Genomic DNA, 18,034 nt, shown 5'->3' on the forward strand with positions numbered 1-18,034 from the left:
TGCAAGCAATCCCATGAAACTATATAAGAATATAGTAAGGTTCATATCCTCTCTAACATGGAAAGAAAAAAGCTTTGCCATCGAAGTACCATGTACCCACAAGTACATGAAATACAAAGACTAACTGATATTTCGAAATTCAGCTGGAAATGAAACCTGCTCTCCTTTAAGGTTTGCAGCTTGGTCAAGTTGGCTCCTCATAGATGCAGAGGAAAATCGTGTTGTATCTGTATCAGACTTCATCCTCTTCTTTTTCTGTTCACTGATTTCTGCGATGTAGAAAGTGTCTATGGTATTTTGTGTTTCACATTTAAAACCTCTGAACTTAACTTGCAAAGTCTTAATTCTAGTGCTTACCTATCTTTTTTCTTGGTGCAGCTGAAACTCCAGATTGCAACAAACCATCTAATAGTCCAACCAAAGCAGATGAAGCACTGCAGTATGAAGGATTATGAATTAATTGATCACTGCTGAATGATGCAGTTTTCAAATAATAAGGTATACACGTAGCAACGAGCAGGCATGGAAATGTGGAGAAAATGAAGATCCAACTTGTGATCCATGTCATACCCCTACACAATTCAAGCAAAGTAGTCATTGATTGCACTGGAAAGTTTAGTTTAGGACCCCCATAATGATGGAGAAGGACATGCACACCCTTTCCATCCACCCCATCCCTGCTCCGAATCGCCACTGTGTTAACCGGACTAGCCACAATAAACGCATAACATGGTATCATGAGCCCAGGTTTAGATACTTTTTTTTCGTTCGGTCTCCTCCCTCTTGATCGATTTCTTCAGATCGTTCTCCTCTTGATCAATCTCCTACCTGCACCTTCATATAATATATGTTTGTCCCCTTTGGACTGTGCAACTTTTTTTTGCGGGAAAAAAAAGAGCATGTTTCTTGCAGATGTTGCTGCTGCTCAAATTCTTAACTGCTCCCGGGAGCGGTCTTGACACCCCAAACCGTCATTCTTCATTTTCATAGCCCCCAACTCATATGTGGCACAGATCTTATTGACACTCATCATTCCGTAGCCACAAGTCCACGCATGGCCAACTCGCTCTGCCAGCCTAGATCATCCTTTTCCAACCCGCCCCCGAGGTAGCATCTCCCGCAAGATCGTCTACTTGCAGCAAAATTTGAGCGCCCGAGAGAACGATCCAGTACAGGGAGGGGAAGCACGAGATAGACACGCATGGAGGAGAGAAAAAAATTGTCAGAGAAGGGGCAAGTGAGACTGAGACGCGAGAAGCGCATAGCGCAGCAAGAGGACGAGGGGACAAAGACAGTGGTGTGGAGGGGAAGCTAGGTGAAGGGAGCCGATTCAAAAATCGACTCAAAGAGCTTGGTTCAGGGGTACTCGGATTATGCTCACATTTTGCTCCAAGGTAAAACATTCAAGTGAAATGAAACGTTATGATGTCCTGAGTTGGCTCCATGGTAAAACATTCTGTTCCTAACTAGGATGGTATTAATTAAAACAAGAATATATTTGCCAAACATTCGAATTATAGTCATTGTGTGCGACACGATGGACGCCATGGATTGCATTGTCATCCGTTACTTCATGAGGCACAGTCCACGTGACCATGGCGCAGCTGGGCCACTTGGGCGTCGCGCTTCATGTCCATCGCGAGGGCATCGACCCCTAGTCGCATTCTAATTGAAAATGCCTGAAGTTTGGGTGAAACTTTGTATAATTTGCCTCGACTTGATATCCACCAGTATTCAAAATAGAGCGACAATTTATATTGTGCCTAAGACTACATAGATGTTACAGAAACGCCTGGAGTTTGAGCGAAGCTTTATATATTCTGTCTCCATGAGCATTAAAATAGAGCGACAACTTATATTGTGCCCGAGACTACATAGATGTTACAAAAAGCTTCCATTTTCTAAATAATGTTATGGAAGCAACTTGATTGTATTGCAAGGCCCAAGGGGGGGAGGGGGAGGGGTATTACACAAGACTTGGGGGTATAAGGAAGGACAATTAGCCTAATAATGACTCCTAGACCAATACTAATACTTCCTAACAAATAAAAGGGGTTTGGCTATATTGTGCAGAACTTGATAAAACAAAAGAGTATTTAAGTCTACCAATTCAAATTCCGCATACCTAACACCCTGATTAAGCACTCTTCACCTCACACAGAAGGCATAAGTCAACTGAATTGCATATTTTAATATAGGTGGTTTCAACAACATTGCATAAGTCAACTGAACAGCATGTCCTCACAATATTGCAGACAAGTCACTTGCATTTTATAGTTGGGAAGTACTTCAATAGATAATCTAGTACTACAGTCATCCAAACTAACCCACATAAAACAGACTTCCCGAAGTTCAAACTTAAACAAGCGATGAAAATGGGCAATGCGGCACTTTGAAGTTAAGAAATGGATGCCTTCCAACTATTTATTTTTGGAACCTTAATTTAACATGGAGATCCTCAACTGACTAATTTTTAATTTTTTTGCATGAAGAAAATACCTCGCTGACTAGAAGTTTCAAATGTTACCTGACTTCACTCTCAGAGAGTTCTCTTGCTTGTACATAAAAACCACGAAGCCTAGCCATCATGGCATCAACTGATTTATCCACCATCTCTGGGGCTAGAAAACAAAGTGAAACAATGTTAAGATTTCCATACTCACAGCTTCAATAGAAAGTAATGATAACAATATAAAAGAATTCGATCATCAGAATGGCGCAACTAGTGGTACACATATTGGCCATTTAATCGGCTGGCTCTCTATAACAACAAAAACAATAACAACTAAGCCTTTAGTCCCAGACAAGTTGGGGTAGACTAGAGCTGAAACCCATACAATCTCGAAACCAACTCGAGCACAGTGCTAAAAAAGTCCAACCAGATACGACAGACTCTTACAAGTGTTATCTGTCTGATGCAACAACATATACTTAATCATTGTTAGAGTTATATTAAAGCGTCGTAGAGCCTTTGTATTTTCCCCATTGTATAAGGGGCTTTCAGGATGTTTGCTGCACCTGTACGTGTATATATACTGGCCTACGGCCCCATGGGAATACAAGTCAAATATTTCCTAACATGGTTTTAGAACCCCAAGTTTAGGGTTTTAAACTTTTAATTTTATTTTCTTCCCACCGGATGCCGCAACTCATCCCCCGCTTTTCAATCAAAGTTCTCGGTCTTGTTCTCCTCTCCTCTCTTGATCGAAGTTCTCGGTCTCTCGAAATCAATCTCTTGGCCGATTTGTCACTTTCCACCGCCTTGACCCGATTTACTGCTACTCCAATCTCACAATTCGCTTCATTCCGCCATGTACAAAGCCCCCTTAAGTTGTCGCTCCAGCTGCTCCCCCATGCTGCTTTGCCTCAAGTCCGTGTTGGACCACCTCAAAGCTGGCTTCCCCAGGATGGGCATTTCGCTGCCGCCAGCTTTCTGCTGACCAGCCGCTGCTCCTTGTACGTTGCTGCCCTTTGCTAGCCTTCTTGTCATTGCTCTTGCCCATCACCCGCTCGCTCGTGGTCACTGCCATCTCACAGGTCGCCGCAGCCGATTTGAAGGCTCGTTGCTCCCCGACGGCCACCCCCACGGCTCCTAGTCGGCCTTTCCATAGTAGAGGAACTGGCTGGTGGCCAAGGAAATACGAGGGGAAGGCAAGGAGCACGCCCCAATCCCCCAACCCTAGGGGCCAAGTGCCCAATTTTTTTGGCTGTCTACCCCATGGGGCTAAAGTTAATCATAAATATCCCGTTTAATTGGATTGAATAGGGCTTATTCATATCGAAATGCCTTGAGCAAGGATTAATCGCGCAGTTAAGTTATATATTGTCCTATATTTGTAACATCGATTCGTGTAACTTATCCAACCAACATTTTGGTGTTCTTGATTGTTCGCCTATAATATGGCAACCACGGTACTATAACCTATCAACTAGCAATGACGGCAAAAAACCTCAAATATAAAAAACAACATGAGATCTTGTAATACGGACCCTACAATTAAGACGGATCACTAAACGGATTAATGGTTTATGTAATAAATCATATTGACTTTTCAAAGTTGGCGACTAATGTTGATGATGTCAGCATGGGTGTAAGAAAAAATATTGCCACAACTTCATGAGGCACTACGATCTCATCACCAAGCCCCTCCCTCACTTCGCTCCACAAGAACTTGGACATACCTTGCTCAATCTGCCTTCAATCAGCTCAAAACAGCGATGGCCAGTTCCCCATCCTCACCCTCTCGTACTTCCAGTAGCAGTTCATTGTGGAAACAAATGCACGACACTGGCGCTGGATTGGTCTTTATCCAAAAGCATCATCCGATTGCTTTCCTAGCAAGGTGTTGAGCCCAGCGCCAACACCCGTCAATTTACAAGGAGTTCCTCCTTGCCGTCAAGAAGTGGCGGCCCTATCTTCAGCAAGCTGAGTTCGTGATTCGCACTGACCACCACGGCCTCAGCTATTTGGAGGAACAAACTCTCCTTTCTGATCTTTAGGACATGGCCATGACGAGGCTCATGGGATTCCAGTTTAAAATTATTTACCGCAAGTGAAAGGAAAATCATGTTGCGGATGGTTTGTCCCACACTGGCCACCTTTTTATGTCTGCAAGCCATTTCTGAATGTTGCCCTTTGTGGCTTCAAGAGGTACTGAATTCCTATGCTATTGACCCAGCCACCCACCTTGCAATTGTCTGAAGACCATGGTTTCAAACCGCGCAAGATCTATCAACACAACCAGCTATGGATTGGGGAGAATTCGGCACTCCAAATCAAATGGATCCACTCTTTTCGTTCCAATGTGGTTGGAGATCACTCAAGCATGGTTGCCCCTATCAGCATCTGAAGAATGTTTTTAATTAGTCCAACATGAAATGACAAGTGGAAATCCACGTTCAACAATGTGCAATATGCCAACACGCCACGCCAGGCACAACAACTCAAAAGTCGGTTGGCCTTCTTTAGCCGCTGCCCATAGCCAAAGTTGTGTGGCAAGACATCAGCATGGACTTCGTCGAGGGGCTCCATTGTCTGAAGGCTACAACATCATTCTCGCCAAGGTCGATTGCTATTCAAAGTACGCTCATTTTGTATCGCTTTGCCATCCACCCACTGCTACCAAAGTTTCGGTAGTGTTCTTAGACAATGTTGTCAATCTACATGGAATGAGCCAATCAATCGTTACCGGTCATGACAAGGTGTTCACCAGCTGTGTCTGGAAAGATCTCTATGACGCTCACATAGCTTCTCTACTCAACGGCACTCCACCCGCAAACAGATGGGCTGACCTAGGATGAACCAATGGCTCGATATGTCTTTCCGCTGCGTAGTGCGTGACTTAGCTAAAAAAATTGCGCACTTGGCTCCCCCCTATTGAGTTTTGGTACAATGCATCTTTTCCCACCGCTCTCAGTTGATTCCCTTTTGTGCCCTTTATGGCGGCAATTGTAAATTTGGAGCTATGCACCCCCCCCCCTCCTCGGCATCTAGTGTTGCATCTTTGGAAGGAACACTACAACAAAGAGCAGCGCACACACCCTCCTACGTCAACACTTGACTGAACGCAAAATCGCATGAAGTTGCAAGCTGATCGCAATCGCACAGACAAAGTGTATCATGCAGGCAACCAGGACTTCTTATATCCTCGCAACCTTCAAGAAGGAGAAGAATGCAAACAACATCAGCCTTGCAACCTTCAAGAAGGCAAAGATCACTTTGGCAAACTAAAGTTCACAATGCCTAAGTTCTTCGGAGGCATCGACCCCGAAGACGACATCTCTTGGGCCCTTAAGGTGGGCAAGATCTTCCAAGTCCACAACTTCAACGAGACAAAGAAGATTGCCATAGCCTCCCTCAAGTTCGACGAGTATGCACTCCTATGGTGGGAACAAGTTCAAGACCTTCGCCAAGAACAAAGAGAAACCCCCATTGACACTTGGAATGCAATGAAGCAAGTCATGAGAGCGAGATTCGTGCCCACACACTATACTCGCATCCTCTTCAAGAAGCTCCAAGTTCTCAAGCAAGGGACCAAGACCGTCGAAGAGTACTACAAGGAGATTGCAATGATCCAAGCTAATGTCAAGGAACCCAATGAGCAAACGATGGCGCGTTTCCTCAATGGACACCATCCCATCAAGAGAACTGCGGATTTTCAACCCTACAGCAACTTGCTCGAATTGGTTCACCAAGCAATGAAGGCAGAGCGATAAGTCCACGATGACATCAAGTACTCCAAGCACTCCTCCTGCCCTTCAATGAACTTTACTGCCAATCATCAAGCTACCTAAAGTGTGGTGCCATACCCATGGGCTACACCCTCTAGTGGTGGTCCTTCAAGCTCCAAGGCACTGGCGACTACATTAAGCCATCTACCTCCAAGATCCTCCAAGCCTAAAGCTTCACCAAGTGCAAATGACTCAAGGGACTCAACCGACAACACAAGCAAGATTGAGTACTTCACATGCAAGGGCCACGGCCACAAGTCATTCACGTGCCCCTCCAAACACACTATGGTGATCAATGAAGATGGAGAGTATAAATCTATGAGTGAAGGAGAAATGGAATCTTCGCAACACGTTGCTCGTCATTAGCACGTAAATCAAGAAGATGATCAAGTCCTTTGTGACAATGATGCGAGCCCCGCTCTTGTTGTCTCTTCATGATCTTGATTGTTCAACAACAAGATAATGCCGACCAACGATGCTACCTTTTTGACAAAAGAGTCGGAATCAATGGAAGATCGATCAAAATGATCATTGATGGTGGTAGTTGTTAGTTGTTACAACTTGGCTAGTGAAAAACTTTGCTCCGAGTTGCACCTCAAGTACAAGTGCCATCCTCGACCCTACAAGTTCCAATGGCTTAGTGACATCGGCACTAGCACCGTCGAGCACATTGTTGAAGTACCATTCAAGATCGACGTCCATGACCGTTTGGCACCTTCTCTTGGGACTCCCGTGGCAATTTGACTGTGGCGTCATCCACAATGGACGCACCAATCACCATAGCTACAAGTGGAAGAAAAAGGAATATGTGGTCCGCCCCAAACCAATTCATCGCCGAAAAGACACAAGCATCGCCAAGACCTTTGGGTGATCATGGTGAGTCTAGTAAGAGATCAAACAGAGAGTGAGCGCCACAAGCCAAAAATGAGTGTGTCCATGATGAGTGTCAAGAAGGACATTGTCTTCGTAGCCACCAAATCTGATTTGAGGGAAGTGCGTGAGAACCCGTCCAAGCTTCACTTTGTGCTCTTCTACAAAGATGAAGTCATTTTGACTAATACCTCACAAGCTCTTCCCAGCTCCATGTCGCATGTTTTGGCGGAATTTGAGTTTCCCTCCAGGCACACCACCGGGACTTCCTCCACTATGCGGCATCAAGCACCGGATTGACTTAATACCAAGTCAACCCCAAAGAGACCAAGGAAATACAACGGCGTGTACAAGAGCTACTTGACAATGAGAAAGTTCACGGTAGCTTGAGCCCTTGTGGCGTTCCCGTTATCATGCTGCCAAAGAAAGGTGGAACTTGGCGAAATGTGTGTTGATTGCCGTGCTACTAATAACACCATCGTTCGCTATAGACACCCCATACCTTGCTTAGATGATATACTAGATGAACTTAATGGTGCCACTATCTTCTCCAACTTTGATTTGAAAAGTGGTTATCGCCAAATACATATGCAAGTGGGAGATGAATGGAAAACTGCTTTCAAAACCAAATTTGGGCTTTATGAATAATTTGTTAAGTTGTTATGCCATTTGGATTGTCTAATGCACCCAATACTTTCATGCGCTTGATGAATCATGTTCTTAGGCAAATCATTGGCAAATTTGTGGTTGTGTACTTTAATGACATCTTGATATTATATTGATGATCACCCCAAGCATGCCAACCAAGTTCTTCAAGTGCTAAGAAATGGGAACTTTATGCTAATCTTGAAAATTGCACATTCTGCACTGAAAACTCATTTTCTTGGGCTTTGTTGTGTCTCCCCATGGTATTGAAGTAGATGAGTCCGAAACTGATGCAACTAAGACCCTGTTCGGAAAGCCTCCACTCCCCCGCCACGGAGCGGAGCGGACGGAGCGCCCTTCTGGCCACTCCGTAGATTATAGTTGCATGCCACTCCGCTCCGGAGCGGAGCTGTGGAGTGGGAGTGAGTCCGAACAGGCCTTAAAACTTGGCCACAGCCAACCAATTTGACTCAAGTGCGTAGTTTCCTTGGTTTGACTGGATTTTATTGTCACTTTGTTAAGGACTTCAGCATCATTGCTTCAGCATTACATGCTCTTTCCAAGAAGGGTGTGCCTTTTACATGGGGTCCTTCACAAGATAAAGCTTTTCTTGAACTTAAGAACCGCTTAACTCATGCGGTCATGCCTCATTGCCTGTTTTGCCGAATTTCGTAAACACTTTTGAGATTGAGTGTGACACTAGGTACCGACATAGAGGGTGTGCTTATGCAAGAGCATCATCCTAGCTTACTTTTAGGGGGGGGGGGGGGGTTGGCACTCAATTGAATTACCCCATCTATGATAAAGAATTGCATATTTTGAGTCTTGCAAGTTTGGCATCAGTACTTGCGCCTTAAGGAATTTGTTATCCATTCCGATCATGAACCGCTTAAGAACCTTAAGAGCCAAGCCAAACTAAACCGTCAACATGCTAAATGGAGTGAATACATATAATATTTTCCTTATGTCATCATGTACAAGAAGGGTAAAGATGATGTTGTGGCGAATGCTCTTCCCCGCAAATACATGTTGCTTCAAAGCTTGAGCGTAATGTCATTGGATTTGATCACATCAAAGTTTTTGCTAAGCCTTTTGCTCACTGCCAAGATGGCACTTGGTGGGAGCATACTATATGTGATGCATATCTTATGCGTGCTAACAAACTCTGTTTTCCCGAAAGTTCTTTATGTTTACTACTTTTGCAAGAATCACATGGCGGTGGACTCATGGGACATTTTGGATGTGACAAGACCTATGCCACGCTCTCCAACAACTTCTTTTGACAAAGGATGTTTCGAGACGTTGGGCGCTTTGTCCATCGTTGCATCACATGTCGGAAATCTAAGTCAAAAGCTCTTTCCCATGGTCTTTATATAACTTTGCCTATTCCACATGCACCTTGGGAAGATGTTAGTATAGACTCTGTGCTTGGGTTACCTAGAACTAAACATGGAAAGGCCTATCTTTGTTATTAAAAGCTTAGATGAAGAAAGAGCTTCTAAGCGAGGCTTGTTGGCTCTGGTTGTTGGCGTGAATTATCTTGTTAAGCTCTGCAAAGATGGTGAGCGTGAAGAAAGGACACTGCCATCAAAGAAAGACGACTCTCAAATGGATTTGTTGGTCTATGATGATCAAGTAGAAGCAGTAGGTGATCATTTTTCCAAAATGGCGCATTTCATTCCTTGCAATAAGAGCTATGATGCTTCAAATGTTGCAACTTTTCAAATGACCACATTTATTGCTTGTTTTGTGGTAGTTGATCATTTTTCAAAAATGGTGCATTTCATTCATTGGTTTGACCCTTATCAGGATACTACAAACAAGCTAGTTGCAAATTCAGTTACAAGTGGAATGGATTGGGAGGTTGAAGGGATAAGCAATTGACCAAGTAAACCAACAAGATGGACCTAGATGCCTTAGTAAGTGAGACAGTAAGGGGCAAACTGATTATTGAATTCCATATTAGAGACTAGCAGGGAAATTACACGAATATTTGCTGATTGTTTTCCGGTACAGAACAAGCAACTTTAAATACCTGATTTTCTGTTCTTTTCTTACATGAATACTTTTGTAAGGCCATGCCAAGAAAACTACTAATTTAGAACTCTTCTTTTCCGTCACATTTTTTTTTCACAGAACTACTGAATCACATCATACAAGGTTACTAATCATGGGCTATCATAGGGTAGTATAAACATCCTAATGCAATGTCAACTAGGCATATTGACGACATGGCATAGCAATAAATGAGGTAAGAGAAAATGAGATGAGCCTAATAAACCGGAAAAACCAAGAAAATGAGATGAGACTAATAAACCGGAAAGGAGGGAGTATACAAGATTTATTTAGCATTAAATGTTCTCATTTTATGTACTATCACCTCTTTCGTCATTAATTATAGTGCCACAACATCTTTTTGTGTGCTATGATACTACTCAATTAATACTTTTATCAGCAATTAATCAACTGTTAATCAGCATTTCATCAGCAATTAGTGCTTATATTACAGATTTTAGTATCTTACAAAATGCCAACACAGGATTGTTAACTATACTTTTATGTTTATGTTAATGAATAGCATAGAGTTAAGCTAGATAACTTAACGCATGGTGTTTTTAAATAACTCTTCGAATTTATCTTGCTCCCCCTTCCTGGAAACCACCCCTTTGCCCACCTCTATGGCATCTAATGTTGCTCTTCGGGACGTGTTGAGAAGAATTGTCATGGAGTAACTTTTACTTCTGTTGACACATAGTTCACACCAACAAGAAAGCCCTCGCCAGGCAGTGGAGCATAACAAATCAATGAAGGCATAAATATATCAGTGAAGAAAGGGAAAACGACAACGTATCTGAATATCTGATACACAAAGCCAAAAGAAAACATTTCCAACATCCCAGAGTGAAGACAAGAGCCCTTCGTGCACAAATCTGGCACTCACATGCACGACAAATAAAATGCAATCAAGCAGCTAAGCATGTCGAACATACCACCAAAATTCCCTAATGTAAGTAACTAATACGAAGGAGCTCAAAATCCGTATCGAATCGACCTAAATGACAACCAGACAAATGACAGCATGGAAAAGGGAGACGGGCCTCGAGCAAATTGCTTACAGGAGATGATCTTCTTGTGGATCTTATTGATCTCGGTGGACACATCGTCCTGCTCCTTCCGCAGCTGGTCCAGCTCCTTGGCCTTGTCCAGAAGGCCAGCGACGTCCCCTCCGGCCAAAGCCGCGCCGCCTCCCCCTCCACCTCCGACCGACGACGACATATTCGGCTTGGATCCGATGGGAGAGCCCAGTCGACTTGGGGCCTGACGCTTGGGGTTCTCTTGTACGTGTGCAGGCGTGCAGCCGTGGAGTGCGGCAGGAGAGGAGAGGAGCGGAGAGGAGAACGGGGAAGTGGGGGTCGTTTCCAGCGAGAGGCAAGACAATTAATGCGGTCGCTTCATGATTGATGCCGGGTTTGACACCGTTGCCGCGAGAGGCAAGGCAATTAATGGTTGTCAGTTCCATTCCATTTTGGCGTGTTAGAGAGCATTCACGGGACTTGCCCTGTTAGTTTAAGTTAGTTGGAGACTCAAATAACCCACAAGTATCTAAATAGAAAGAATTAGAGTGGGTTAGTTCCATCCAACCCAGCTATTCCGGTGGAGAGGTACTTATCTCTACTATTAAAGGCGATCGAATGTCGTGATGGTTCAACCTCGTTCCATCCCCGCCTCGTTCGATTCCATGGTCCCACCCCTCAATCAAGCGCAGTAAAAAAATCAGTCCATCCCACACGCACGAGGACAAGGAAACCCAAAAAAAATCGGTCCATCCGCATGCACGAGGACGAGGAAACCGGAAAACCAGCCCATGCTCTCATCTCCGCGACCCACGTCCTAGGCATGATCTCCCCCAGCCCTCTCATTCTCGATCCCATGTGTCTCAATAGAAAACTCGCTGCCGCCTCCGCCGCCTATGCTCACCGTCCCTCACCCACATTGGTCGCATGGGATACCCCCATCACCATCGGCGCAAGGACTGGGAGGTCGTGGTGCTCTACAGCGGCGGCATGGCCGCGGCGTCGAGCATGCTAGATCCTTCCTCCGCTGAATCATGGATGCTGGGATCGCCGACGGTGATGGGAACGTCCAAGAAAGCGACGGCAGCAGCAGCCATGCTACGGTCGTTGTCGCCGGAGTGGAACTACCAGCGTGCTGGAGGATACGGGAATCACGTCAACTCGTAGCGCTGCCCTTGGCATCCCCACCAATGTGTTGTGCCGCATCCTCTCGCCTTCTCGTGGATGATTTCTTCCCCTCGTCGCCGCCCTGCCTCCAGCACTATAGCGGCATGTACGGGTCCTCCACCTCCAACCTCCTTCCTCCGCTGGATCATGGATGTTGGGGTCGCTGACGGCGATGGGAACGTCCAAGAAAGCGACGGCAGTGGCAGGGAGTAGCAGGCCAAGCCACCCAAGAAGCGTTGGGTCAAGTCATGAAAGATGTCGATGTATTCGTTTTGCGCCTAATTTTATGTCGTCATTGTAACGTGAGTTCTGCTCTTTTTCAGCTTGTTGGGATTGGGAGGAGCGATGCTGCCAGCGCACGGAGCCACGAAGTGTGAAGCGGCTCCTGGTGTCAGGTTCAATTTCTCTGTTTTTTCTTTTGCCGGTCTCCACCTATTCTTTTTTTTCTGGTGGAATTAGGGATGTCAAGGAGCCAAGGACAAATGCGGGTGCCCCACTGGCAGGCACTGGATGCGATTCTTGACAAACTGCATAAGTGCATGCTTTCACATTCTGTACAAGTTTATGTGAAGTGGGATTTTGTTCATGATTTGATGAGCTCGATATCTTCTACTATGATTTGATGAGTGTGACAGATGTTTGTAATACATCTTGATTGACCATGGGTGCACATGTCCAGTGAGCTTACAAGGTTGCACAGTCGGTTCTTGCTCACCGACGTGCCCTTCTCGACGGTGCCGGTGGAACCCACAATGTCATCACTGTCAGGAGGAACCGGGGGAGGAATAGAACATCAGCAGCCCCTGCAACACGGGCTCATGCAGGCTACTGCAGCGATGCCAGTGCCAAGGCGAGCGCGAGCCATGGCAGCAGCATCTCCCAATACCTGACCAAGATGCTGTCGGGCTGGCATGTTGATGGCTTCCTCTTGGACAGTGCCACATTCTCAGCTGGAGTCATATATAGTCTCCATAACGGGGTCAGTTTCGACGTCAGTTGTTATCTTTAAATTGTTAGTTCAATTCTATAATTTACAAACTACTTTGTCATGGCAATCCAGTTCAAATACTATAGTATTCTGTTTATGCCACGTATACTTGTATAAAAGTAGAGGTGGTCCATTCATCTTTGGATCAGATTTGGCACAAATAGGTGGAATAAGAACGAATATTTCTTGTGGCTTATGATGGCGGGGTGATGGGCAGCCTTCCTTGAGGATTATTATGACCGAAGTGACTGATTGCTGGCAGAACTTCAAAGAAATGTGTTAGGTATTGTCGTACTATCAGTAGTAACCATATGCAGTAGGTATAAACTGATAACCTTTCATTCTACTGTATTATTTAATGTATTGTTACTCCTTATGAAATTTCCGAAGATACGATATTATTACTACTTATTAGGTAAAAATATGGTATGCATTTTTTACAGATTATGAGATGCAAATTTTGCCTGATTGATGGTGTGTTTAATGATTGTAAAAATGCCGCATGGTTACATGGTGGTTATTAGTTATGGCCAGTATATGCATGATATTGGTGCAAATCTTTTTTTCCATTCCCCTTTTCACTACTGAATCGAGAACCTCATTGCTCCAATCAGCTGTAGGGTGAGCATCTTGAGCATGATTTTCCTTGCTTGTACTCTGCGTGCAGATTTACAATCCCGAGCTTTATAATAAAAGAACAAATTAGTGAGCCTAGATTTATCAAATATTGGGAAAAGTACAAGTTCCTCTTGTACTTTTTGTACTGTTTGGAACACAATTTGACATTTACTTATTTCTAATCTTTTGTTGTTGTGATGTTGCCAAATTAGATCTGATTTTCTATTGTGATTCTCAAGTCCTATATTGTCCATGCCCATGTCATACAATCAGTTTTGGAACTATCTGAGTCCTCAAGGCCAAACTGCTTGAATTCTATATGAGGAAGCTCAAAAGTAATAAGGCATCCCGCAAGTAAGCAAAATTGCAAGTACGACTTACATTGGACATGGCCTTACTTTTCATTTTTATTTTATATATAGTTCATTATTACCTCCGTGCAGTATTCCCAAAACTTTTATATTGTAGTTGGATTTTGGTTCATCGTGCCTCATGCTGGCATGTTCTTTTACGTTTAGTAGGATGGTTTGACATGGTAATTAAGAAATATTTTAATGGTATTACCTTGTGCCCTTGTTATAGTTCTAAAAAAGAAAGTGATGAATTAATTTATTTTCTAGAATTTCTCGAGGTTGTTTTTTATTGAATAATGGTTCTACCTTATTAGGTGAAACTGCTAGTTCCAACTTCCAACTTGATATGCCTTCCTTTCGATTTGGTTTACTATACTCAGAGCATAAGCATCAGAGTTTAAGCCGGAGTAGGGGCCTGCAAGAGACGGAGCTTGTCGTAGAGTAGAGGGAAGGTATACTTGATCGCCTCTACTATCTCACCAGTGATAGAAGTAATTGGGTTCGTTATTCTTTCTATAAGGGTATACATGTGAATCGCCGTGATCAGAAATAAAATGTGTAATAGGAACCAAGTAAAATGTACATTCTATAGCTAGGTGAGGAACTAGCACAAGGGATAGTTTACATTTAGTAGCTAGGTGAAGAATTAGCACAAGGCATAACAAATCTATCAGGTGTATGAGTTCTGAAATGTAAAGACGAGAACAGTGATTAATCAGAGGCTTGTTGTTGCTCTATTGTACATATGAACCACTAGATAGAGGGAAACAAAGAGTTGCCGGCCCATACTTCAGACTAAATAAAAGCCATTAGGACTAAATTTCACTGGTCCTGCCATACTTCAGACTGGAAGTACATTTAGGGTCTTAGCTAACCAGGAGCACAAGTGAGCACAATGATGAATTCACTTATTTCGAGAATTCTGTGATGATTGGTGAGAATGAAAGAGGGAAAACTCAGGAAGCATTTTTTTAATGGTCTGGTTAGTAAAAAAAATCCTCATGAAAACACACATACACATCAGCGCTATCAATCCATAAAAGAACAAATGACAAACATCGTAAGTGTTAGCTTATCATCTCAATGGAGCTATATCAAGTGAAGTTAAACCAGGACATCAAAGCTAGAGCGAAGTGGCGGACCAGTGAAGGAAGATCAATGTTTGTCTGGTTATTGGTGGGATGATAAATAAGACGTGTGTCAAAAAAACATAGAACCAGTGAAGCGAAGGGTGAAGCGGGACAAATACAACAATAAAACATTGTTGTCCCGCTCCGTAGCAACGCATGGGCAGTCAGCTAGTTTGGGTTAGAGTGGGTTAGAAAATAACTCTAACTCTAACTGTGTTAGAGTATCCAAACAGGGTCGATGACCCGTTACACCGAGAGCGCAAGTGGGGATAGTAAGACATGCATTGTGAGAGTGAACATAAATCTCTACTATATTAAAGGGGGATCGAACGTCGTGATGGTTCGACCTCGTTCGCTCCCCTCCCCCCCCCCTCGATCGCTCCTTTCCACCCCACGTCAGAAAAAGCAGCGAGAAAAAAAAAGAAAAAAGAAAACAACCATGACCCCACCAACACCCGTCCCACGATCCAATCTACCCCGCCCTCGTTCCCGTCTCTACACGTTCAATGCCCAAAGAACCCACATGTTCTCCACCTCCTCGTTCCCTCCCGCAAGCCTAAACCACTTTGTTCCCTTCCTTTCCATCTCTCCTTCCTACTACATCCACCACGGCCGCTACGGTCGCCGCCATCGCCCATCTCCCCCTCCCTATCTCCACCACTGCATCGTGCTTCACCGCGGGACATCCCAGCGCCGCTGCTGCTGCACCCCGCCCTCTCTCCCAGGCGATGGCTTGCCGTGGATATCTGTGGTGACAATGGGATATCACGTGATTCACTTGATGTATGTTTTGGTGATCAACTTGCGGGTTCCTCCCATGAACCTATGCATAGAGGTTGGCACACGTTTTCGTCGTGATTCTCTGGTAGAAACTTTGGGGCACTCTTTGAGGTTCTATGTGTTGGTTGAATAGATGAATCTGAGATTGTGTGATGCATATCGTATAATCATACCCACAGATACTTGAGGTGACATTGGAGTATCTAGGTGACATTAGGGTTTTGGTTGATTTGTGTCTTAAGGTGTTATTCTAGTACGAACTCTAGGGCTGTTTGTGACACTTACAGGAATAGCCCAACGGATTGATTGGAAAAAATAACTTTGAGGTGGTTTCGTACCCTACCATAATCTCTTCGTTTGTTTTCCGCTATTAGTGACTTTGAAGTGACTCTTTGTTGCATGTTGAGGGATAGTTATGTGATCCAATTATGTTATTATTGTTGAGAGGACTTGCACTAGTGAAAGTATGAACCCTAGGCCTTGCTTCCTAGCATTGCAATACCGTCTACACTCACTTTTATCATTACTTACCTTGCTGTTTTTATAATTTCAGATTACAAATACGTTTATCTACCATCCATATTGCACTTGTATCACCATCTCTTCGCCGAACTAGTGCACCTATACAATTTACCATTGTATTAGGTGTGTTGGGACACAAGAGAATCTTTGTTATTTGGTTGCAAGGTTGCTTGAGAGAGACCATCTTCATCCTACGCCTCCTACGGATTGATAAACCTTAGGTCATCCACTTGAGGGAAATTTGCTACTGTCCTACAAACCTCTGCACTTGGAGGCCCAACAACGTCTACAAGAAGAAGGTTGTGTAGTAGACATCAAGCTCTTTTCTGGCGCCGTTGCCGGGGAGGTTAGCGCTTGAAGGTATATCTTTAGATCTTGCAATCGAATCTTTTTGTTTCTTGTTTTATCACTAGTTTAGTTTATAAAAGAAAACTATAAAAAATGGAATTAACTTTGCCTCATACGCTTCATCTTTTTAATATCTCTCGTGAGTATGATGGAAAGGAAAATTGTGCCAAAGTGTTAGAAGAAGAATACATTAAAATGTTTGGCACTAAATATTTGAATGACGAGCATGATTGCAATGTTGTTAGTATGAATTCCTTGAATATCCATGATGCTAATGATATGCAAAGCCACAAGCTTGGGGAAGCTATGTTTGATGAAGATGATAATTTTTGCCCCCCAAGTTTTGATGAGCAAATTTATTATGATGAAAGAATGCCTCCTATTTATGATGATTATATTGATGAAAGTGTATTTGGAGAGGTCATGACTTTATTTAGTAATGATTCCACTATTCCGAAAGAGGTTCCAATTGATTATGAGAACAACGTTGCTATCTATGATGATTATTGTGATGACTTGTATGCTATAAAGAATAATGATATCCATCAAACTTGTCATCATGATTTTAGTTTTCAATTGGATTATGCCTCACATGATAGTTATTTTGTTGAGTTTGCTCCCACTACTATTCATGAGAAGAAATTTGCTTATGTGGAGAGTATAAAATTTTCTATGCTTGTAGATCATGAAAAGAATGCTTTAGATGCTGGTTATATTGTTGAATTCATTCATGATGCTACTGAAAATTATTATGAGGGAGGAATATATGCTTGTAGGAATTTCAATAATATCAAGTTTCCTCTCTATGTGCTTAAATTTTTGAAGTTATCCTTGTTTTACCTTCCTATGCAAGTTGATTCTTGTTCCCACAAGTTGTTTTCTCACAAAATCCCTATGCATAGGAAGTATGTTAGACTTAAATGTGCTAGTCATATTCTTCATGATCCTCTCTTTATGTTTCAATTCTTATCCTTTATGTGAGTATCATTGAAATCATCATGCCTAGCTAGGGGCGTTAAACGATAGCGCTTGTTGGGAGGCAACCCAATTTTATTTTTATTCCTTACTTTTTGCTCCTGTTTAGTAATAAATAATTTATCTAGCCTATATTATGATTGAGTTTTTATGTTCTAATTAGTTTTTGTGCCAAGTAGAACCGTTGGGAAGACTTGGGGAAAGTCTTGTTAATTTTGCTGTAAAAAATAGAAACTTTAGCGCTCACGAGAACTGCTGCCATTTTTATTTGGAGAGTGATATTTAGTTAATTCTTTTTTCAGATGATTAATAGATAAATTCCTCAGGTCCAGC

General features: G+C 43.2%; 1 protein-coding gene across 8 annotated transcripts in view; it reads right to left on the reverse strand.

Moving 5' to 3' along the window:
* Positions 1 to 11,208, reverse strand: part of LOC123102900 (SAGA-associated factor 29 homolog A) — a 47,858-nt gene extending 36,650 nt beyond the window's left edge. For 3 of the 8 annotated variants that reach the window (XR_006449463.1, XR_006449464.1, XR_006449465.1), the window contains exons 1-4: positions 10,863 to 11,203; positions 2,528 to 2,621; positions 358 to 434; positions 157 to 269 (exon numbers count right to left, since the gene is read on the reverse strand). Coding sequence is in view for 4 of the 8 variants with exons in the window: in XM_044524359.1 (XP_044380294.1) it covers positions 157 to 269; positions 358 to 434; positions 2,528 to 2,621; positions 10,863 to 11,022 (444 nt within the window). In the remaining 4 variants the exon portion in view is untranslated. Of the gene's footprint in view, positions 1 to 156; positions 270 to 357; positions 435 to 2,527; positions 2,622 to 10,862 lie in introns of all 8 variants that reach the window. The other 5 variants (XR_006449466.1, XM_044524359.1, XM_044524361.1 and 2 more) reach the window with 5 other exon arrangements.
* Between the last annotated feature and the right edge of the window lie 6,826 nt (positions 11,209 to 18,034).

The sequence above is a fragment of the Triticum aestivum genome, chromosome 5A, assembly GCF_018294505.1.
Source record: "Triticum aestivum cultivar Chinese Spring chromosome 5A, IWGSC CS RefSeq v2.1, whole genome shotgun sequence".
Taxonomy (NCBI): domain Eukaryota; kingdom Viridiplantae; phylum Streptophyta; class Magnoliopsida; order Poales; family Poaceae; genus Triticum; species Triticum aestivum.